This window comes from Anolis sagrei, chromosome 2, assembly GCF_037176765.1.
Source record: "Anolis sagrei isolate rAnoSag1 chromosome 2, rAnoSag1.mat, whole genome shotgun sequence".
Classification (NCBI taxonomy): domain Eukaryota; kingdom Metazoa; phylum Chordata; class Lepidosauria; order Squamata; family Dactyloidae; genus Anolis; species Anolis sagrei.
The window spans coordinates 4034905-4059537 of NC_090022.1; the positions used below are offsets into that span (position 1 = coordinate 4034905).

The 24633-nt window shown below is 45.6% G+C and overlaps 2 protein-coding genes across 4 annotated transcripts in view; both read right to left on the bottom strand.

Moving 5' to 3' along the window:
• The window catches only part of LOC132766195 (zinc finger protein 850-like), a 29678-nt gene extending 11008 nt beyond the window's left edge, over positions 1-18670 (bottom strand). The window contains exon 1 of one of the 2 annotated variants that reach the window (XM_067465028.1): positions 18606-18670. The gene's annotated coding sequence lies outside the window, so the exon portion shown is untranslated. The remainder of the gene's footprint in view (positions 1-18605) is intronic. The other variant, XM_067465029.1, reaches the window with a different exon arrangement.
• Positions 4101-22397, bottom strand: LOC132766186 (zinc finger protein 420-like). 2 transcript variants are annotated; one of them, XM_067465023.1, is made up of 3 exons: positions 22293-22397; positions 18606-18700; positions 4101-7825 (listed from the first exon to the last, which is right to left on the bottom strand). In XM_067465023.1, the coding sequence occupies exons 1-3, from the start codon at positions 22316-22318 to the stop codon at positions 5574-5576; spliced, it is 2373 nt and encodes a 790-aa protein (XP_067321124.1). In that variant the 5' UTR covers positions 22319-22397; the 3' UTR covers positions 4101-5573. The 2 variants fall into 2 exon arrangements, with proteins under 2 accessions (XP_067321124.1, XP_067321125.1); XM_067465024.1 differs by having other exon boundaries at positions 4102-7822.
• Positions 22398-24633: the final 2236 nt, after the last annotated feature.

The following is a 24633-nucleotide window of genomic DNA, read 5'->3' on the forward strand; positions in this document are numbered from 1 at the left end:
GCAGGTCAAGAATAGGGCTCCACAGTCACCTATGGACCCACCAGAACACTGATCCTGGAAGACTATCTTACTCGGTCAACGAGGGATCGCCCAAGAGAGAGAGAGAGAGATACTCCAGGAGAGATGTGAACAAAGCAGAATAGAATTTTGATAACAGGCCAGATGGTCATTTGTCAGAACTGCTTCAGTTGTGTCGACCTGCATGGCAGAATGAGGCTGGATTGGATGGCCCTTGAGGTCTCTTCCAACTCCGTGCCTTCCAAACACAAGGAGGCACCTCAAGGTTTGGTTCCAAAGGGGTTTCCTAGGAAAATAGAGGAACTATTTTGCGGTCATCCAATGTTGTCTTGCTGCCCAAGTAAGACCCTTTTTTCCAGACTTAGTTAACATTAAGCATTGCGCATGGTTGGCTCTGTGGATAGTAAACTTAGTCTGCAAAAGTTTAAACTAAAATGTGTAGCAAATATCAAGCCTGCTTCTTTTGGGGACCTTATTTTGAGAGCTATGTGAAAATATGGGCCCTTGAAAAATCATGTCATGACTAATGTATTGTCGAAGGCTTTCATGGCTGGAATCACTAGGTTGTTGTAGGTTTTTTCGGGCTATATGGCCATGTTCTGGAGGCATTCTCTCCTGACGTTTCGCCTGCATCTATGGCAAGGTAGTGAGGTCTATTGGAACTAGGAAAGTGGGTTTATATATCTGTGGAATGACCAGGGTAGGACAAAGAACTCTTGTCTGTTGGAGCTAGGTGTGAATGTCTCAACTGACTACCTTGATTAGCATTTGATGGCCTGGCAGTGTCTGGGGGAATCTTTTGTTGAGAGGTGATTAGATGTGCCTGGTTGTTTCCTCTCTGCTGTTTTGCTGTTGTAATTTTAGAGGGTTTTTTTTAATACTGGTAGCCAGATTTTGTTCATTTTCATGGTTTCTTCCTTTCTGTTGAAATTGTCCACATGCTTCTTGTGGATTTCAATGGCTTCTCTGTGTGGTCTGACATGGTGGTTGTGAGAGTGGTCCAGCATTTCTGTGTTCGCAAATAATATGCTGTGCCCATGTCATAACTGCCGCAGGATGCCGGTTTGTGAAGTGATGTATAGTTTCCAAATCACGATCTCCCCAAAGTGCGGCAAGCTGGATAGCAAGTGTCCCAGAAGCAAGAAAAAAAATACAGCAGAGACCTTTCACAGCAAAAACATGCTTCAGTCCATCTATCAACAGAGTCCAACTCCCAGCATGTGACCTTCTCTACACACTGTTTAGTAAAATCACAGATTCAGGTTTCACCCAAAATATCTGGAGGCTTTAATCTTCACAGTTGCAATATATACCACAATTCAAGAGAGATATTGACTCTAAACTGGAATGTGTCCAGAGGAGGGCGACTAAAATGATCAAGGGTCTGGAGAACAAGCCCTATGAGGAGCGGCTTAGGGAACTGGGCATGTTTAGCCTGAAGAAGAGAAGGCTGAGAGGAGATATGATAGCCATGTATAAATATGTGAGAGGAAGCCACAGGGAGGAAGAGGGAGCAAGCTTGTTTTCTGCTTCCTTGGAGACTAGGATGTGGAACAATGGCTTCAAACTACAAGAGAGGAGATTCCATCTGAACATTAGGAAGAACTTCTTGACTGTGAGAGCCGTTCAGCAGTGGAACTCTCTGCCCCGGAGTGTGGTGGAGGCTCCTTCTTTGGAAGCTTTTAAGCAGAGGCCGGATGGCCATCTGTCAGGGGTGATTTGAATGCAATATTCCTGCTTCTTGGCAGAATGGGGTTGGACTGGATGGCCCAGGAGGTCTCTTCCAACTCTTTGATTCTATGATTCTATACAAATGTACAATTATGATATGCAGATCCACTTTCCTTGTACTTGCAAACAATCAAAGTAATCTATTGTATAAGGCCTCCCCCGAAAGTAAGGCCTAGCCAAGTTTTTTGTTTGGAAGCACCGGGATTGTGGCGCAGCTGGCTGAGTGTCAGCTGCATTAAGATCACTCTGACCAAAAGGTCATGAGTTTGAAGCCAGCCCAGGTTGGAGTGGGTTTCCAAACAATTGTGTAGCCTGTTGTCGACCTTTGCAACCCGAAAGACAGTTGTATCTGTCAGGTAGGAAAATAAGGTACCACCTTAAAAGTGTGGGGAGGCTAAATTAACTAACTTATGAGGCCATAAAAAAAAAAGACTCCAGCAAAAGCATGCAGGGAATGCGGAAGTACTTCATCAGTGTCGCAGATGGAAGGTGAAAAGCAACAGCTCCCCAGCGGCCAGAAAAAGTTAAATAGCCTCTGTCTATGTCTGTATATGTTGTATGTCAAAAATTGGCACTGAATGTTTGCCATATATGTGTACACTGTGATCCGCCCTGAGCCCCCTGAGGGGTGAGAAGGGCGGAATATAAAGCTGTAAAGAAGTAAATAATAAAATAATAAATAAATTAGCATACTCCCCCGGTGGCCGGAAGCTACAATACCGTCCCTGCTGTAGCAGCCAATAGTGAAAGGACCAAGGCAGAGACATCTCCAGCTCATCCCTTGTTTGGGTATCAGCCAGCACGTCAACGACTTAAATCCAGACATAGTTTTCTAAGATCTACAGAGACACTCGCTGGAACACCCCAGCAAGCAAGAGTCCAAAAGTGGCAGGCTCAAACCCAGAAGCTCAAACAATGGCTGATACTATATTATTTGAGAACACAGAAATGCTGGACCACTCCAACAACCACCATGTCAGACTACACAGAGAAGCCACTGGAGAAATTACACTGCTTAGCCGGTATTGCACCACCTGACATCCGCTGGAAGGTAGCAGCCAATAGTGAAAGGACCAAGGCAGTGACATCTCCAGCTCATCCCCAGTTTGGGTATCAGCCAGCACGTCAACGACTTAAATCAAGAAATAGTTTTCTAAGATCTACAGAGACACTCGCTGGAACACCTCAGCAAGCGAGAGTCCAAAAGTGGCAGGCTCAAACCCAGCACCTCAACCAATGGCTGATACCAAATGAGAGACTGCCCCCTGGGCACACAGAGGACTGGGCGACTTGGAAGGCGCTGAACAGACTGCGCTCTGGCACCACGAGATGCAGAGCCAACCTCAAGAAATGGGGCCACAAAGTGGAATCCACGACATGCGAGTGCGGAGAAGAGCAAACCACTGACCACCTGCTGCAATGCACCCTGAGCCCTGCCATGTGCACAATGGGGGACCTTCTTGCAGCAACACCAGAGGCACTCCAAGTAGCCAGATACTGGTCAAAGGACATTAAATCAACTACCAAACTCACAAATTTTGTATTTTGTCTGTTTGCTTTGTTCTGTTGCAAATGTAATATAATTGACTGGTTGCCCTGACACAACAAATAAAGGGGTCCCAGAACTGTGGTGGGAGATTATTTATTTATTAATTTACAATATTTATAGCCTGCCTTTCTCATCCATACGGTGACTCAAGGTGGGTTACAGATTGGCACAATTGGATGTCAGGCATTCACAAATGTGCCATTAAAAAAAATCAACATTACAATATAAAACATAAATAAAAACCGTTAAAGCATATAATAATCGGCGTCATCCTGTTAAAAACATTATCCAGAAAATGTATTGTCGAAGGCTTTCATGGCTGGAATCACTGGCTTGTAGCTTTTTTCGGGCTATATGGCCATGTTCTAGAGGCATTCTCTCCTGATGTTTCGCCTGCATCTATGGCTACCTCTGAGGATGCTTGCCATAGATGCAAGCAAAACATCAGGAAAGAATGCCTCTAGAACACGGCCATATAGCCCAAAAAAACCTACAACAACCCAATTATCCAGAAACATCGTCTGAGCATTCCATGTTCATCATTCATAGTTTCGTGTTATCTATTCCGCTGCATTCTCAAAAGCTTGCTCAAAGAGCCAGCTCTTTACTTTTTTTTGGAAAGTCAGGAGGGAGAGTGCTGATCTAATATCCCTGGGGAGGGAGTTCCTTAGCTGGGGGGCCACCACTGAGAAGGCCCTGTCCTTTGTCTATGCCAATTGCACTTGCGAGACATGTGGGATCAAGAGCAGAGCCTCCCCAGACGATCTTAAGCTCTTAGATCAGTGATTCTCAACCTGTGGGTCCCCAGATGTTTTGGCCTTCAACTCCCAGAAATCCTAACAGCTGCTAAACTGGCTGGGATTTCTGGGAGCTGTAGGTCAAAACACCTGGGGACCCACAGGTTGAGAACCACTGTCCTAGATGGTTTATAGGAAGACATATGTTCAGACAGGTAAACTGGGTAATACTACAGTCTCCAGACAGTGTGTGGGAGCCAGGGACTTGACAACCCTTATTTCTTGTGGCCCTGTGTGTGAGAGCCAGTCTGTTTATTATATACTGTACAGTATATGATAAATGTTCATTTTGGGGGGAGTTCAACAATAAATGTGAATTCTTCTTCATGGAAAAATACGACATCCCCTGAAAATAAGACCTAGTGCATCTTAATATAAGACACTGTCTTATTTTGGGGAAACAGTACATCACATCCATTTTTCTGGACACTATTCTCCTGTTTATAACATTTCTTTCTTATGCGGATATTTTAATGTTTAGCATGTGATTCACATTGTTGCATCCCAGTTCAAGAAACGAGACCATGAGATTAAATCCACCACACTGGACTGTAGGAAAAGCAATCCTTGTTTATTGATGAAAAATTGGTTACAAAAGAAAGGTAAATGCAGAGTAAAAAAAACACAGAAAACACAGTAGTCAGTAGAATCTCTGAACTTGAGCAAAATTTCAAAAGCCACAATACAAGAACCAGGAATCTGTTAGCCTTTTACTAACCATGAACTTGATAACTAAGCCTCTGGGATTACCGGCCATGAAACACAGGAATTCTGCCAAGGCACAGCCATAGTCCCAAACATTGCTTGATCTAAAGAGGCACCCGGCAGGAGGCCTCTTAAACCAAAGAAGCTATTCTTTGAAACGCCCCTTGACTTTGATGTCTGGGCCTGTCTCTCCTGTAAACGATGTGACCTTCGTAGAAATTGGGAAACATTTCTGTCTCTAACTATCTGTTCTCTTCGGTCCTCATTAAAAACCCCAGGTGGAGATATCACGGCTAGTGATATCACGGCTAACTTCCAAAACATTTTCCTCCAGCTGTTGAGTTTTGTTTTCATCGCCGCTGACCTCTGCATCAACAACAGATTCCACACTGTCAGGGTCAGGGAGAGCTTGCTCAGTTGGAAAAACTATCAGAGAATCCGGTTCACACAGATCAGGATCAGGCTGAACCCCAACACACATGGACTGAAACTCTTTCTACATTCCATGTATTTAAAAGGCTTTGTTGTTAATGCAGATTATCACAATGGAGGACCTCCTTGCGGCAACCTGAGAGGCACTCCAAGTGGCCAGTTACTGGTCAAAGGACATCTAATCAACTACCAAGCTTGCAAACTTTGTGTTTTGTTTGTTTGTGTGTTAAAAAATGCAATACAATTGTTTGGTCTGCTCCTGACATGACAAATAAATAAATAAATAAAATCGTTGTGATTGAAGCTCTTTCCACATTCCATGCATGTACATGATTTCTCCCCTATGTGGATTTTGACGGTTTCTCTCTCAAGTGGGATCTCTGGTGTAATCGCAGCTGTTCATTCCGACTGAAGCCCTTTCCACATTCCGTGCACACGTATGGTTTTTCTCCTGTGTGAATTCTTTGATGTGCTTGCAGCACGCCACAGCGATGGAAGGACTTTCCACATTCCATACATTTGTATGGTTTTTCCCCTGTATGTGTTCTTTGATGGACACGTAAATTCACGCTAAAAGAGAAGCTCTTTCCGCACTCCATGCACTTATGAGGTTTTTTCCCCATGTGGGTTCTTTTATGTGAATACAGATTTGCGTTGCTACCGAAGCTCTTCCCACATTGCATACATTGATATGGTTTCTCCTTTGTGTGAGTTCTCTGATGTGACTTGAGAGTTCGACTCAGACCGAAGCTCTTCCCACACTCTGTGCACTTGTATGGTTTCTCTCCCGTGTGTGTCCGTTCATGTAAACGACAATGCCCACTGTTACTGAAACTCTTTCCACACTCCAGGCATGTATATGGTTTCTCTCCTGTGTGGGTTCTTTCATGTAAACGAAGATACCCACTCTGCCGGAAGCTTTTCCCACATTCCCTGCATGTGTACGGCTTTTCTCCGGTGTGGATTCTTTGATGGATCTGTAGCTGGACCTTCTGTCTGAAGGTCTTCCCACATTCTGTGCATTTGTATGGTTTCTCTCCCGTGTGGATTCTATGATGTATTTGCAAATTATCCCCACGACTGAAACTCTTTCCACATTCCATGCACGTGAATGGCCTTTCTTTTGTGTGGGTTCTCAGATGCAAATATAGACTTGACTTGTGATTAAAGGTCTTTCCACAGTCCACGCATGTGTATGCGTTTTCTCTCGTGTGGGTTCTTTGATGTGAATTCAGACCTCCCTTGTGACTGAAGCCCTTTCCGCATTCCTGGCATTGATATGGTTTCTCCCCCGTGTGGATTCTTTGGTGTGATTTTAGACTTGCACTGGTAGTGAAGCCCTTTCCACATTCAACGCACGCATACGGTTTCTCTCCCGTGTGGGTTCTTTGATGTAAATCTAAATGTCCACTATTAATGAAGTCCCTTCCACATTCCATACATGTGTATGGCTTCTCTCCTGTGTGGGTTCTTTCGTGCAGACGACGGCGTCCATTGTCACGGAAACATTTTCCACATTCCCTGCATGCGTACGGCTTTTCCCCGGTGTGGATTCTTTGATGTAACTGTAGGTGTCCTCTCTGTCTGAAGGTTTTCCCACATTCAATGCATACATGTGGCTTCTCCCCTGTGTGGATTCTCTGATGCAATTGCAATTGTTCTCTCCGATTGAAGCTCTTGCCACATTCCATGCACGTGTGTGGCTTTTCTCTCGTGTGGGTTCTTTGATGTGAATTTAGACCTGATTTCTGACTGAAGCTCTTCCCACATTCCGTGCATGCGTACGGTTTTTCTCTCGTGTGGGTCCTTTGATGCAGAATTAGACTTGTTCTGTAAGTGAAGCTCTTTTCACACTCCAGGCATTGATATGGTTTCTCCCCTGTGTGGATTCTTTGGTGTGAATTTAGAACTGCCTTCTGTGTGAAGCTCTTTCCACATTCCAGACATTGATATGGTTTCTCCCCCGTGTGGGTCCTTTGATGTGATTTTAGACTTCCACTGGTGCTGAAACCCTTTCCACATTCTGGGCATTGATATGGTTTCTCTCCCGTGTGGGTCCTTTGATGTGCTTGTAGACTTCCACTGGTGCTGAAACCCTTTCCACATTCAGTACATGAATATGTTTTTTGTCCTATGAGGGTTCTTTGATGTAAATCAAACTGTCCATTGACAGTGACATTTTTTCCACCTTCGGTGCATTTATAGGGTTTCTCTGCTGCGTGAGTCCTTTGATGCGACTGTAGTAAGGCATGCCGAGTGAAGCTCTTTCCGCATTCCATGCACTTGTGTGGTTTGCCCCTTGTGTGGCTTTTGTAATGTACCTTCACCTTACATTTATCTTTGAAACTTTCCCCAGAGATATGACACTTTTCCGCTCCTTCGTCTCCGAGAAGTTCCTGGACGTTCAGGAGTTCACAGGCGATAGACTCCTCAGAAGAAAAAGATTTCTTCCTTCTGTTCTTCGTTTGGTCTCTTTTGTTACTTTTCCCTCTCTTTTGACATTCCAAAGTCTGTTTTCCTGCTTTATGTTTGCTCAGTTCCAATGATGGCAGAGCTGCCTCCAAATCATCCAGCCTGTCTTGCTCGTAACCTGCTTAGGGTAAAAGGAAAAGAAAATCCCGTTAAGAATTAAAAAAGTGAAGTTTCCGGATAAGGTTGTCAGGTTTTACAATGTATTGTAATGTAATAAACTGAGTCATGTACTGCTAATAGGCTTCGATTGGGAATGCTGAGTCATACATTGATTGTATATGGGGAATCATTTGGGGAATGTGTTCTGGCCTACTCCAGGTGATTGTGAATGATGCAATCCTGGGTTTGGGTTGGGTCAAACCCAGGTAACCAATCAGAGATTGCTATGTGTAAATGAATTGTATATAAGGAAACCATGCAAGCGTTCACAAATGCAGAGTAAACGACATAGGAAATAGAATGACTTGACGATGGAACTGGACAATGCTTGATAATAAGGAGACGCTAATGATGTTGTTATTATTGTTGTTTTATACTTGTTTTATGATATTATGTGTACTGTTTTGTTGGAAACCGTCTTGAGTTGCCGATTGGCTGAGAAAGGCGGTATACAAATAAAGTAAATAAATCAATCAATAAATGTATAGGTACAATATAGCTCTGCCCACTCCTCTCTCTCTCTCTTCCTCTCCTCTTTCGCTCTTCTTTCCTCCCTTCCTTCTCCCCACTAGCAAGGGTCTTCAAGTCTGTTATATACAGTGTTCCCTCCCTACTTGTATTTTGATTTTTTTAAAACAACAACAACACTTTATTTATATTCTGCCCTTCTCACCTCAAAGGAGACACAGGGCAGATCACAGCATTCATACATGGCATTCAATGCCACTTTGTATAGATAACACACAGACAAACAGAACAGAAAGGAGGTGTGTTGTTTCGACTCGATGTCCAGCTGTTTTGGTGGCCAAGGAAGCTGTTGCTCCATCCTCTATGACAAAGAGCCTTCTGGACTTCCTCCTTCCTTTTTAGTCGCCCAGCATTTTCTGATCTTCTTTCTTTACAGCGTCGTAAAACACCTCCTCCACATTTAGCGGTACCTAATTTCTCTAATTACATCTAAAGCTGTGCCGTCGCTGCCTGGGGGCTATAGTTCTTAGTGAAAGAAACATGGACGTGACATCTTTTCCCCAGGGGATTGCTTCTTGCCTTCCTTTAGAGAACTGGAACTCTCAAGGATCAAGGCACTATAGATAACTCAAAATAGGCTTTATTGTTCACAAAGAGTTATCTTTTCCTAAGGCACTAAACTTGATGTTCCAAAAGGGGTAAAGAATTTATTTATTTATTTATTTATTTATTTGCTTCATTTTTATGCCGCATTTTTCAGCCCTTAACAGGCGACTCAATGCGGTTTACAGTGCAATTAAAACACAACAATGCAACAACAGGATCGACGACGTCGTTCCACAACAATTAACAATCAGACAGGACAAATCAACAAACAACATATATAACGCCTCAGTTGAAATCAGATCCGTTCTCATAGTCGTTGTGCCGTTCCTATGTTCCATTTACCGTCTTCCTTGATTAGTTGCATTGCTTAGCCAAACGCTTGTTCGTAAAGCCAGGTCTTGACCATTCTCCGAAACGTCAGCAACGAAGGTGCCTGCCTGATGTCTGCCGGCAAGGCATTCCATAGCCGAGTGGCCACCACTGAGAAGGCCCTGTCTCTCGTCCCCACCAAGCGCGCCTGTGACGCAGGTGGGATCGAGAGCAGGGCCTCCCCAGACGATCTTAATGTTCTAGTCGGTTCATAGGTGGAAATGCGTTCGGAGAGGTAAGCGGGGCCAGAACCGTTTAGGGCTTTATAGGCTAACGCTAGCACCTTGTATTGTGCCCGGTAGCGGATTGGCAGGCAGTGGAGCTGGCTCAGCAGAGGAGTGGTGTGCTCCCTGAGTGCCGCTCCCGTTAGCAACCTGGCTGCCGAGCGCTGGACCATCTGAAGCTTCCGGGCAGTCTTCAAGGGCAACCCCACGTAGAGCGCGTTGCAGTAATCAATCCGGGATGTAACCAGAGCATGGACCACCGTGGCCAAATCAGACTTCCCAAGGTACGGGCGCAGCTGGCGCACAAGTTTGAGTTGTGCAAATGCTCCCCTGGACACCGCCAAAACCTGGGGTTCCAAGCTTAGCGAAGAGTCCAGGATCACACCCAAGCTGCGAACCTGCGTCTTCAGGGGGAGTGTAACCCCGTCCAACACAGGCTGTAACCCTATACCCTGTTCGGCCTTTCGACTGACCAGGAGCGCCTCTGTCTTATCTGGATTCAATTTCAATTTGTTTGCCCTCATCCAGTCCGATACAGCGGCCAAGCACCGGTTCAGGACCTGAACAGCCTCCTTAGTAGTAGGTGGGAAGGAGTGACAGAGTTGGACGTCATCTGCGTACAGATAACACCGCACCCCGAAACTCCGGATGATCTCTCCCAACGGCTTCATGTAGATGTTAAATAACATGGGGGACAATATTGAGCCCTGCGGAACCCCACAAGTCAATGGTTGTGAGGTAGAGCAGTTGTCCCCCAGCAACACCTTCTGAGTACGATCCTCTAGGAAGGACCTGAGCCACTGCAGAGCAGTGCCACCAAGGCCCATTCCCGCGAGGCGTCTCAGAAGGATACCGTGGTCGACGGTATCGAAGGCCGCTGAGAGGTCCAGCAGCACGAACAGGGACACACTCCCCCTGTCGAGCTCCCTGCGCAGATCATCCACTAAGGCGACCAAGGCTGTCTCGGTACCATGTCCCGGCCTGAAACCAGACTATGCCGGATCTAGATAATCAGTGTCTACCAAGAATACCTGGAGTTGTGAGGCCACCACACGTTCCAGGACTTTGCCCAAAAAGGGAAGATTGGAAACAGGCCGATAGTTGACGAATTGAGTTGGATGATCTGCGCAGGGAGCTAGACAAGAAAAGATACATTACAGCAGTGTTTCTCAACCTGGGGGTCGGGACCTCCATGGGGGTCGCAAGGGGGTGTCAGAGGGGTCGCCAAAGACCATCAGAAAACATAGTATTTTCTGTTGGCCATGGGGGTTCTGTGTGGAAAGTTTGGTCCAATTCTATCGGTGGGATTCAGAATGCTATTTTATTGTGGGTGAACTATAAATCCCAACAATTACAACTCCCAAATGGCAAGGCCTATTTTCTCCAAACTCTACCAGTGTTCACATTTGGGCATATTGAGTATTTGTGTAAGGTTTGACCCAGATCCATCATTGCTTGAGTCTAGAGTGTTCTCTGGATGTAGGTGAACTACAACTCCAAAAAACTCAAGGTCAATGTCCACCAGACCTTCCCAGTATTTTCTCTTGGTCATGGGAATTCTGTGTGCCCAGTTTGATTCAGTTCCATCATTGGTGGAGTTCAGAAGGCTCTTTGATTTTAGGTGAACTATAAATCCCAGCAACTCCAGCATTACCAAATGACCAAATCAATCACCCCCAACCTCACCAGTATTCAAATTTGGGAGTATTGGGTATTTGTGCCAAATTTGGTCCAGTGACTGAAAATACATCCTGCATATCAGATATTTAGATTACCATTCATAACAGCAGCAAAATTACAGTTGTGAAGTAGCAACGAAAATAATATTATGGTTGGGGGTCACCACAACATGAGGACCTGTACGAAGGGGTCGCGGCATTAGGAAGGTTGAGAACCACTGCATTACAGTCTCTGGAGTCTTGGATCCAAGGGGTTTTCCAGCTGAGAAGTTTTCCAAGTTCCCTCGTTCTCAATGGCTATGAAGTCGGAACATTCACAACCCCAGTCCAATTTATTTTATTTTATTTATCGTGTCATCAGCAACCATTGTATTACAATTCTAACAGAGCAAAACAAACACAGAGATTAAAAAGAAAAGGAAAAAAAATTGGTATTTGGTTAAATGTCCTTTGACCAGTATCTGGCCACTTGGAGTGCCTCTGGGGTTGCCGCAAGAAGGTCCTCCATGGTGCATGTGGCAGGGCTCAGGGTGCATTGCAGCAGGTGGTCAGTGGTTTGCTCTTCTCCGCACTCGCATGCCGAGGATTCCACCCTGTAGCCCCATTTCTTAAGATTGGCTCTGCATCTCGTGGTGCCAGAGCGCAATCTGTTCAGCGCCTTCCAAGTCGCCCAGTCTTCTGTGTGCCCAGGGGGGAGTCTCTCATCTGGTATCACCCATGGATTGAGGTGCTGGGTTTGGGCCTGCCACTTTTGGACTCTCGCTTGCTGGGGTGTTCCAGCGAGTGTCTCTGTAGATCTAAGAAAACTATGTCTTGATTTAAGTCGTTGACGTGCTGGCTGATACCCAAACAGGGGATGAGCTGGAGATGTCTCTGCCTTGGTCCTTTCACTATTGCCTGCTACTTCCCGGCAGATGTCAGGTGGTGCAATACCGGCTAAGCAGTGTAATTTCTCCAGTGGTGTAGGGCGCAGGCACCCCGTGATAATGCGGCATGTCTCATTAAGAGCCACATCCACTGTTTTAGTGTGATGAGATGTGTTCCACACTGGGCATGCGTACTCAGCAGCAGAGTAGCATAGCGCAAGGGCAGATGTCTTCACTGTGTCTGGTTGTGATCCCCAGGTTGTGCCAGTCAGCTTTCGTATGATGATGTTTCTAGCACCCACTTTTTGTTTGATGTTCAGGCAGTGCTTCTTGTAGGTCAGAGCACGGTCTAAAGTGACTCCCAGGTATTTGGGTGCGCTGCAATGCTCCAGTGGGATTCCTTCCCAGGTAATCCTCAGAGCTCGGGATGCTTGTCTGTTCTTAAGGTGAAAGGCGCATGTCTGTGTTTTAGATGGGTTGGGGATCAGCTGGTTTTCCCTGTAATAGGCAGTAAGAGCACCTAGAGCTTCGGAGAAGCAACCAGAGACCCAGTCCAATGACCTATACTGAAGGCACAAAGTCTTCCTCTTGATGCCAAAAGACTGATTTGAAGGCGCTTAAGATTCCTCAACGTCGTCCAGAGTGACCTGGGCATGAAGTATTAATCTTAAGAGTACAAACTTAAGAATTGGTGGTAAGAGATTACTTGACTAAGGACTTAGAGCCAAGCCTTTCTCACGTCCATTTGTTGAGCTGTTTGATGGTAGAATGAAAAAGAACGCTCTGCCCTCCTACCTGGGAAGGGGTGGGCCAAACAACTGAGCTGGGGAAGCAAACCAATTGATGCAAAACAATATTGATTGACAGCTGTAGATAACCAAGCAATCCAACTGTATATTTACAGGGTAAACAGGCAAGTCTGGACAAGTTTCAAAGGAAGAGACCATGAAAATGAACAAAATCTGGCTACCAGTATTTAAAAAACTCTAAAAATTACAACAGCAAAACAGCAGAGAGGAAACAACCAGGCACATCTTAACACCTCTCAACAGGGGATTTTCCCAGGCTCAGCCAGGCCTTCAAATGCTAATGAAGGTGATCCTTTGAAACATTCACACCTAGCTCCAGCAGGGAAGAGCTCCTTGCCCCACCCCAGCCATTCCACAGATAAATAAACCCACTGTCCTAATTCCAACAGACCTCACCACCTCTGAGGATGCTTGCCATAGATGCAGGCGAAACGTCAGGAAAAAATGCCTCTAGAACATGGCCCTATAGCCCGAAAAACCCCACAAGAACCAAGTTACAACAGTTTAAACCTTTGCAACTTAAAGTTTTACATACAGGTGGCGCCAGTCGCGCCGTCACAAAAGCTGTTTTTGAACTGCTTAGGTAAACAGTGAGCAGGGCTGACAGTCGACCGCTCACGCCGACCCAGGGCTTCGAACTTGCAATCTTTCGATTGACAGATCTTATAGTTACTGGTGATTTACCAGCTGTGCTAAACCTCTGCGAAACAGTGAGTCTGCGGTTAGCAAACCGCGAAGCGGCAAGGGAATATTGTATTGCTCAAAAACATATTTGTTTATGTATACATACTACGAGTGTCACTCTCAATTGGTTGCTGTTACGGATTGTGGGAGCTGAAGTCCAAGACACCCAGAGGGCCGAAGTTTGCACATACCTGTTACAGACTGTCTCAACACAACAGACAGAACTAATACACACAGTATGAATCTCACAACAATGGGGAGTGGGACTAGTTTCTAGGAGCGGGACTAGTTTCTAGGAGTTTCTAGAACCCAAACAAAAAGGGGATTATGTTGCTATGGGAGAGCCGGAGCGGAAAAATGAATCTGAGGCCTGGCTGCAAGAACACAATGGGGTGCTTACATTCCAGGGTGGGGTGTGGGGGAAAGGCTTGTGTGTGCCTGACACACAGAGAGGGGGAAAGTCTCTGCAGAGATGCCATAGCAACTGGGAATTGTGGCTTTTGTGCAAGGGTTCTCCAACTTTTTCAGCCGCTGTTTCTCGTGAAGCGCCAAGAAATGTATATATGTTATATTATACTAAAGGTAAAGGATTTCCCCTGACATTAAGTCCAGTCGTGTCCAACTCTGGGGGTTGGTGCTCATCTCCATTTCTGAGCCAAAGAGCCGGCGTTGTCCGTAGACGCCTCCAAGGTCATGTAGCCAGCATGACTGCATGGAGCGCCGTTACCTTTCCGCAGAAGCGGTACCTATTGATCTACTCACATTTGCATGTTTTCAAACTGCTAGGTTGGCAGAAGCAGGGGCTGACAGCGGGAGCTCACCCCGCTCCCCAGATTCGAACCTGTGACCTTTTGGTCAGCAAGTTCAGCAACTCAGCGGTTTAACCCACTGCGCAACCAGGGGCTCCATATTATATTATATATAATGTGTGTGCATGGGTGTATGTATGTATGTATGTATGTATATATATATATATATATATACACACACACACACACACACTTTACCTTTACCTTACACACACACTCTCTTTATGTGTGTGTATATATATATACACACACACACTATACACACACACACACACACTTTACCTTTACCTTACACACACTCTCTCTTTATGTGTGTATATATATATATATACACACACACACTATACACACACACACACACTTTACCTTTACCTTACACACACTCTCTCTTTATGTGTGTGTATACACACACACACACACTTTACCTTTACCTTACACACACTCTCTCTTTATGTGTGTATATATATATACACACACACACACACACACACTTTACCTTTACCTTACACACACACTCTCTTTATGTGTGTGTATATATATATATATACACACACACACTTTACCTTTACCTTACACACACACTCTCTTTATGTGTGTATATATATACACACACACACACTATACACACACACACACACTTTACCTTTACCTTACACACACACTCTCTTTATGTGTGTGTATATATATATACACACACACACACTTTACCTTTACCTTACACACACTCTCTCTTTATGTGTGTATATATACACACACACACACACACACTTTACCTTTACCTTACACACACACTCTCTTTATGTGTGTGTATATATATATATACACACACACACACACACACTTTACCTTTACCTTACACACACTCTCTCTTTATGTGTGTATATATATATATACACACACACACTATACACACACACACACACTTTACCTTTACCTTACACACACTCTCTCTTTATGTGTGTGTATACACACACACACACACTTTACCTTTACCTTACACACACTCTCTCTTTATGTGTGTATATATATATACACACACACACACACACACTTTACCTTTACCTTACACACACACTCTCTTTATGTGTGTGTATATATATATATACACACACACACTTTACCTTTACCTTACACACACACTCTCTTTATGTGTGTGTATATATATACACACACACACACACTTTACCTTTACCTTACACACACACTCTCTTTATGTGTGTATATATATATATACACACACACACTATACACACACACACACACACACTTTACCTTTACCTTACACACACACTCTCTTTATGTGTGTGTATATATATATACACACACACACACTTTACCTTTACCTTACACACACTCTCTCTTTATGTGTGTATATACACACACACACACACACACACACACTTTACCTTTACCTTACACACACACTCTCTTTATGTGTGTGTATATATATATATACACACACACACACACACTTTACCTTTACCTTACACACACTCTCTCTTTATGTGTGTATATATATATATATATACACACACACACACATGCACACACATTATATATAATATAATATGGAGCCCCCAGTTGAGCAGTGGGTTAAACCGCTGAGTTGCAGAACTTGCTGACCAAATAATAAATAAATATCATCATCATCATCATCATCATCACGCAAGGGCTGGACCAGTGGTAAATGGGTGGAGAGTGTTTGTGTGAACTAATTCACATAGTGCAGAAAGAACATGGAAAGAAAGAGCAATACAGTAACTAAAACAAAGTAGAATTTTAACCAACATAAACTTAACGATTTTTCAGTGGAAGACCCCAAAGGCCATCCAGGCCAAACCACTTCGGCCATGCAAGAAAAGCACAATCAAAGCACTACTAACAGATGGCCACTCAAACATAATGATCACAACAACAATAGGAGCAACCCCAAAGGCCATCCAGTCCAACTCTCTTCTGCCATGCACGAAAAGCACAATCAAAGCACCACCAGCAGATGGCCACTCAGCCATAATGATAACAACAACAACAACAACAACAACAACAACAGGAGCAACCCCAGGGGCCATCCAGTCCAACTCTCTTCTGCCATGCAAGAAAAGCACAATCAAAACACCCCCAACAGATGGCCACTCAGCCATAATGATAACAACAACAACAACAACAACAACAGGAGCAACCCCAGGGGCCATCCAGTCCAACTCTCTTATGCCATGCCAGAAAAGCACAATCAAAGCACCCCCAACAGACGGCCACCCAGCCATAATGATAACAACAACAATAGGAGCAACTTCAGGGGCCATCCAGTCCAACTCTCTTCCGCCATGCCAGAAAAGCACAATCAAAGCACCACCAACAGATGGACAACCAGACATAATGATAACAACAACAGCAACAACAATAACAACAACAACAACAACAACAACAGGAGCAACCCCAGGGGCCATCCAGTCCAGCTGTCTTCTGCCATGCAAGAAAAGCACAATCAAAGCACCCCCAACAGATTGCCACCCAACCTTTGCAATAATAATAATAATAGGAGCAACCCCAGGGACCACCCAGTCCAACTCTTGATTGTACAAGAAAAGCACAATCAAAGCACCCCCAACAGATGGCCACCTGGCCTTTGAAATAATAATAATAATAATAATAATAATAATAATAATAATAATAAACAATAAACATTGACAAAATCATGATCTGTCAACTGCAAAAGGCCACCTTACTTAGATCTGTGCACATCCTTTGAAAATACATCACACTGCCCTAGACCCTTGGGAAGTGTTCGATTTGTGATTTTGTAATATGAAATCCAGCATAATAATAATAATAATAATAATAATAATAATAATAATAATAATAATATTAATATGGCCAGTGAAGCTTTTGCACAATTAAACCTTCTGCACCAGTTGTGCCTATACTTTGGGAAGTCAGACTTGGCCACGGTGGTCCACAATCTTGATACATCTTGATTAGACTACTTCAACACGCTCTACGTGGGGTTCCCTTTGAAGACTGTTTGGAAACTTCAAGTAGTCCAACAGGCAGCAGCCAGACTGCTCACCAGAGCGGCATACAGGGAGCATACAACCAGGCCCGTAGCCAGGATTTCGTTTGGGGGGGGGGGGGGGGGGCTAAATTTTTTTCAGGGGGGGTTTGGGGGGGGCTGAGTCTGAGTGAAAGAGGGTCTACCCTAGCAAACCTTTTGTATCGTTACCCCAATACCCCCATGCATATGGGATATATTGAGTATGGTGATCAGATCATGATAGAAACATAACAGTTTAAATAATGCACCAGTAAGGCCTTTTCGTGAACCACCATGAGAATTTCGGGGGGGGGGGGCTGAAGCCCCTCAAGCCTCCCCCCCCCCCAGCTACATGCTTGCATACAACCCCCCTATAAAGCCATAAATGGTTCCAGCTCAGCTTACCTGTCCAAATGTATCCCCCTCTATCATCCACCTCGGAGGCTAAGATCATTGCGGGGGGGGGGGGGGGGGGGCATTGAGAAGTAGCAGTGAGTAATGAAAGGGCCAAGGCATTGACATCTCCGGCCCATCCTCTGTTTGAATACTAGCCAGCAAGCCAATGCCTTAAACCAAGAAATAAGATTTACAGAAATACTCGCAGGAACACCTCAGCAAGTCAGAGTCCAAAAGTGGCAGGCTAAAGCTCAGAACCTCAATCAGTGGCTGATATTATTATTATTATTATTATTATTATTATTATTATTATTATTATTATTTAATACCAGAGAAGAGCATACCACAGACCACGTATTACAATGCAGCCTGAGGCCTGCCACATGCACAATGGAGGACCTTCTCACAGCCACACCAGGGCCACTCCAAGTGGCCAGCTTCGGGTCAAAGGACATTTAGTACAGTGCCAAGTTTTGAACTTTGTTTGTGGTTTTGTATACATTATAACTGTATTTTCAATTCACTTCTGACATGATAAATAAATAAATAAATATCAATGACTTGGATGATGGAATAGAAGTGTAAGGAAGCTGGGGGTGTTTAGCTTGGAGAAACGGCGGCTGGGAGAAGACGACACGAGAGCCACATTTCCACAGAGGTCATGTTTGGTGAGGAAGGAAGCTTGCTTCCTGCTTCTCTGGAGAAGGAGACACAATGGAGCTATGGATTCAAATGGCAGGAAATAACATTCCACAAAAAGCACCTCCAGAGAAGGAGAAGAAGACAAAAGGGTCACCTTACCCAGAGTGTCCACCTCCCCATCGTCTTCCATCTCAATGTCCTTGTAGAAGTTCTCTGGTCTGGATCCAGGAATCGGCCTCCTCTTTCTCCCTGGACTGAAAGCCAAAACCAAGGTTACAACAACATCTATTATAGAACTCCAGTATGCTAATGACAATATCGTCTGTGCACATTCAGAAGAAGATCTACAACCCACACTAAACACCTTTGCAGAAGCATACGAGAAGCTCAGCCTGTCATTGAACATCGAGAAAACCAAAGTGCTCTACCAGCAGTCACCGGCCAACCCCTCTCCAATGCCAGACACACAGCTTAATGGTGTAACATTAGAAAATGTGGACCATTTCCGATCCCTTGGCAGCCCCCTCTGCACAAAAGTCAAAATTGATACTGAAATTCAACACCGCCTGAGCTCTGCAAGTGCAGCATTTTTCTGAATGAAGCAGAGAGTGTTTGTGGACCCGGACATCCGTAGGGAGACTAAGGTGCTTGTTTATAAAGCTATTGTCCTCCCAACCCTGCTGTATGCCTGGGAGACGTGGACTGTCTACAGACGTCACATGCAACCCCTGGAACGATTCCATCAGCGCTGCCTCCGGAAAATCCTGCAAATCTCTTGGGAAGACAAGCAAACAAACATCAGCATGCTGGAAGAAGCAAAGACCACCAGCACTGAAGCGATGGTCCTCCACCATCAACTCCGCTGGACCGGCCACGTTGTCCGGATGCCCGACCACCGTCTCCCAAAGCAGTTGCTCTATTCCGAACTCAAGAACGAAAAACAGAATGTTGGAGGACAAGAAAAGAGATTTAAAGATGGGCTCAAAGCGAACCTTAAAAACTCTGGCATAGACACTGAGAACTGGGAAGCCTTGGCCCTTGAGCGCTCTAGCTGGAGGTCAGCTGTGACCAGCAGTGCTGCAGAATTTGAAGAAGCACGAATGAAGGGTGAAAGAGAGAAACGTGCCAAGAGGAAGGCGCATCAAGCCAACCCCAACCGGGACCGCCTTCCACCTGGAAACCGATGCCCTTATTGTGGGAGAAGATGCAGGTCAAGAATAGGGCTCCACAGCCACCTACGGACCCACCGCCAGGACACTGACCTTGGAGGACCATCATCCTTGGACTACGAGGGATCGGCACACTGGGTGCAGTGCCTAAAGACCTTGGCCTGCACTTAAACACAATTGGCAGTGACAAGATTCCCATCTACCGGCTGCAGAAGGCCACCTTATTGGGATCTACACGCATTATTCACCGATACATCACACAGTCCTAGACACTTGGGAAGTGTCCGACGTGTGATCCAATACAACAGCCAGCAGAGTGTCTGCTGTGGACTCATATTGTGGGGTTTCAAATAATAATAATAATAATAATAATAATAATAATAATAATAATATGGCTCGAGGCAGGTTGCAACCTTGTAAGTCTCTTTTATAATAATAATAATAATAATAATAATAATAATAGTTTTATTTCTTGCCCGCCTCTCCTCACGGCTCGAGGCAGGCCACAACATTAATAAAACATAAACAAACACACAATTGTAGAGTTGGAAGAGACCTCCTGGGCCATCCACTCCAACCCCATTCTGCCAAGAAGCAGGAATATTGCATTCAAAGCACCCCAGACAGATGGCCATCCAGCCTCTGCTTAAAAGCTTCCAAAGAAGGAGCCTCCACCACACTCCGGGGCAGAGAGTCCCACTGCTGAACAGTTCTCACAGTCAGGAAGTTCTTAGAATCATAGAATCCTAGAGTTGGAAGAGACCTCCTGGGCCATCCAGTCCAACCCCATTCTGCCAAGAAGCAGGGAAATCGCATTCAAATCACCCCTGACAGATGGCCATCCAGCCTCTGTTTAAAAGCCTCCAAAGAAGGAGCCTCTACCACACTCCAGGGCAGAGAGTTCCACTGCTGAACGGCTCTCACAGTCAGGAAGTTCTTCCTCATGTTCAGATGGAATCTCCTTTCTTGTAGTTTGAAGCCATTCTTCCATTGTGTCCTAGTCTCCAGGGCAGCAGAAAAGCTACTGAAAATGGTGGGGATTTGTTTGGGGGGGGGGGGGATTTGTTTACGTTTTATGATGTTGTTTGTTGCTTATGCTTTGCTTCTATTTTGTTGTAATATGTTGTCCGGGCTTGGCCCCATGTAAGCCACTCCAAGTCCCCATTGGGGAGATAGTGGCGAGGTATAAATAAATATTATTATTATTATTATTATTATTATTTATTTTCTTAGGAGGCAGAAGATGGGAGGAAGGGGGCAGACTGGATACAACAGGGAGGGATTTGTTGCAGGAGAGAATGGTGGGATCCTATAGTCGGAAGGGACTCCAAAGGCCATCCAGCCCAGCCCCCTTTTGCCATGCAGGAATACTTGTCCAAAGCCCTCCTGAGAGATGACCATCCTACCTCTGGATGGCCATCTGTCGGGGTGCTTTGAATGCAATTTTCCTGCTTCTTGGCAGAATGGGGTTGGACTGGATGGCCCATGAGGTCTCTTTGAACTCTAGGATTCTAGAGTTGGGAGTTGCGGCCTGGCTTGAGAGCAGTACATGTGAAAAAGATCTTGGAGTCTTTGTGGACAACAAGTTAAACATGAGCCAACAATGTGATGTGGCGGCAAAAAAAGCCAATGGGATTTTGGCCTGCATCAAGAGGAGCATAGTGTCTAGATCTAGGGAAGTAATGCTACCCTTTATTCTGCCTTGGTTAGACCACTTTACCTGGGATATTGTGTCCAATTCTGGGCACCACAATTCAAGAGAGATATTGACAAGCTGGAATGTGTCCAGAGAAGGGCAACTCAAATGATCAAGGGTCTGGAGAACAAGCCCTATGAGGAGCGGCTTAAGGAGCTGGGCATATTTAGCTGGAAGAAGAGAAGGCTGAAAGGGGATATGATAGCCACAGGGAGGAGGGAGAGGAAGCCACAGGGAGGAGGAGGGAGCAAGCTTGTTTTCTGCTTCCTTGCAGACTAGGACGCAATGGAACAATGGTTTCAAACTACAAGAAAGGAGATTCCATCTGAACATGAGGAAGAACTTCCTGACTGTGAGAGCCGTTCAGCAGTGGAACTCTCTGCCCCAGAGTGTGGTGGAGGCTCCTTCTTTGGAGGCTTTGAAACAGAGGCTGGATGGCCATCTGTCAGGGGTGATTTTAATGCAACATTCCTGCTTCTTGGCAGAATGGGGTTGGACTGGATGATGGCCCATGAGGTCTCTCCCAACTCTAGGATTCTATGGGAGCCCAGTGGAGTCTCCTTCTCTGGAGGTTTGTCAACAGAGGCTGGATGGCCATCCCTCAGGAGGGCTCTGGACGGGTATTCCTGCATGGCAAAAGGGGGCTGGGCTGGATGGCCTTTGGAGTCCCTTCCAACCATAGGATCCCACCAGGTCTCTTCCAACTCTAGGATTCTAGGATTCAATCTCTCTTGGCAGAAAAGGGTTGGGCTGGATGTCCTTTAGGGTTCCCTTCCAGCTCTTGGATCCTATAAACAGAGGCTGGATGGCCATCTGTCGGGGGTGCTTTGATGGTACTTTCCCTGGGTGGCATGGAGTTGGACTGGATGGCCTTGAGGGGTCTGGATTGTCTCTTCCTTTGTGGAGATTCTCTGATTCTGTGATTCCTGCCATTGGAGTGCCCCCCCCCCCACTAAGCCAACCCCCCCTCCCCCAATTTACCTTATCCGTAGAGAGACAAAGCTCATCAAGATCCTGACTGGAGAAAGGAGATACAAAGAAGCAGGCTTGCATTTCCCTTTCCGGAAAGGGAAGCCTGGGAATGGAGGGGGGGGGAGTGGAAAGGAGGGGGGGGGGAGAAAGGAGAGAAAGGAGGAGGAGTTGCAGCAGAGAAGAGTGGGGAGGAAGAGAGGGATGGAGAGGAGGAGGGATGGAGGGTGCTCTGTTCCTTCTTTGGAAGTCCAGACGTTTCATGAAGTCTCTGCCCCCCCAACATAGCAACATCCTGGGGTAGCCACCCCTTCTGCCCAAGTCAGCACTGCACAATCACACAGGAACACACACTTTCAAGCCAGGAACACAACCTTGTCTTTATTGTTTCACCTTGCTGCCAGACAGATGTCATAGAATCCTAGAGTTGGAAGAGACCCAGAGGGACATCCAGCCCAACCCCATTCCAAGAAGCAGGACAATCACCTTCAAAGTGGGAAGGAATCCCACTGGAGCATTGCAGTGCACTCAAATACCTGGGAGTCACTCTGGACCGTGCTCTGACCTACAAGAAGCACTGCCTGAACATCAAGCAAAAAGTGGGCGCTAGAAACAATATCATACGAAAGCTGACTGGCACAACCTCGGGATCACAACTGGATACAGTGAAGACATCAGCCCTTGCTGCTGAGTACGCATGCCCAGTGTGGAACACATCTCACCACACTAAAACAGTAGATGTGGCTCTTAATGAGACATGCCGCATTATCACAGGGTGTCTGCGCCCTACACCACTGGAGAAATTACACTGCTTAGCCGGTATTGCACCACCTGACATCTGCTGGAAGGTAGCAACCAATAGTGAAAGGACCAAGGCAGTGACATCTCCAGCTCATCCCCTGTTTGGGTATCAGCCAGCACGTCAACGACTTAAATCTAGAAATAGTTTTCTAAGATCTACAGAGACACTCGCTGGAGCACCCCAGCAAGCGAGAGTCCAAAAGTGGCAGGCCCAAACCCAGCACCTCAATTCATGGGTGATACCAGATGGGAGACTCCCCCCTGGGCACACAGAAGACTGGGCGACTTGGAAGGCGCTGAACAGACTGCGCTCTGGCACCACGAGATGCAGAGCCAACCTTATGAAATGGGGCCACAAAGTGGAATCCTCGGCATGCGAGTGCGGAGAAGAGCAAACCACTGACCACCTGCTGCAATGCACCCTGAGCCCTGCCACATGCACGATGGAGGACCTTCTTGTGGCAACACCAGAGGCACTCCACGTGGCCAGATACTGGTCAAAGGAAATTTAACCAAATACCAAATTTGCAAAATCTGTGTGTTTTTTTTTCCTTTTCCTTTTTAATCTGTGTGTTTGTTTTGCTCCGTTAGAATTGTAATACAATGGTTGCTGATGACACGATAAATAAAGAAATAAATAAATGGCCGGAATCACTGGGTTGTTGTAGGGTTTTTTTTTTCAGGTTATATGGCCAGGTCTAGAGGCATTTTTCTCCTGACGTTTCGACTGGATCTATGGCAAGCATCCTCAGGGGTAGTGAGGTCTGTTGGAAATAGGAAAATGAACAAAATCTGGCTACCAGTATTTTAAAAACTCTAAAATTACAACAGCACAAGAAATGAGAGGCATCAAACAAGGACATCTAATCACCTCTCAACAAAAGTTTGCTCCAGGCACAGTCAGGCCATCGAATGCTAATCAAGCTAACAAAATGAAGTTCAACAGTGACAAATGCAAGATACTCCACTTTGGCAGGAAAAACGAAATGCAAAGATACAGAATCGGGGACGATGCCTGGCTCGAGAGCAGGACGTGTGAAAAAGATCTTGGAGTCCTCGTGGGGAAGAAGGAGAACATGAGCCAACAATGTGATGTGGCAGCAAAAAAAGCCAATGGGATTTTGGCCTGCGTCAATAGGAGCATAGTGTCTAGATCTAGGGAAGTCATGCTCCCCATGCTCTATTCCGCTTTGGTTAGACCACACCTGGAATGTTGTGTCCAATTCTGGGCACCGCAATTCAAGAGAGATATTGACAAGCTGGAATGTGTCCAGAGGAGGGCGACTCAAATGATCAAGGGTCTGGAGAACAAGCCCTATGAGGAGCGGCTTAAGGAGCTGGGCATGTTTAGCCTGAAGAAGAGAAGGCTGAGAGGAGATATGATGATAGCCATGTATAAGTATGTGAGAGGAAGCCACAGGGAGGAGGAGGGAGCAAGCTTGTTTACTGCTTCCTTGGAGACTAGGACGCAATAGAACAATGGCTTCAAACTACAAGAGAGGAGATTCCATCTGAACATGAGGAAGAACTTCCTGACTGTGAGAGCTGTTCA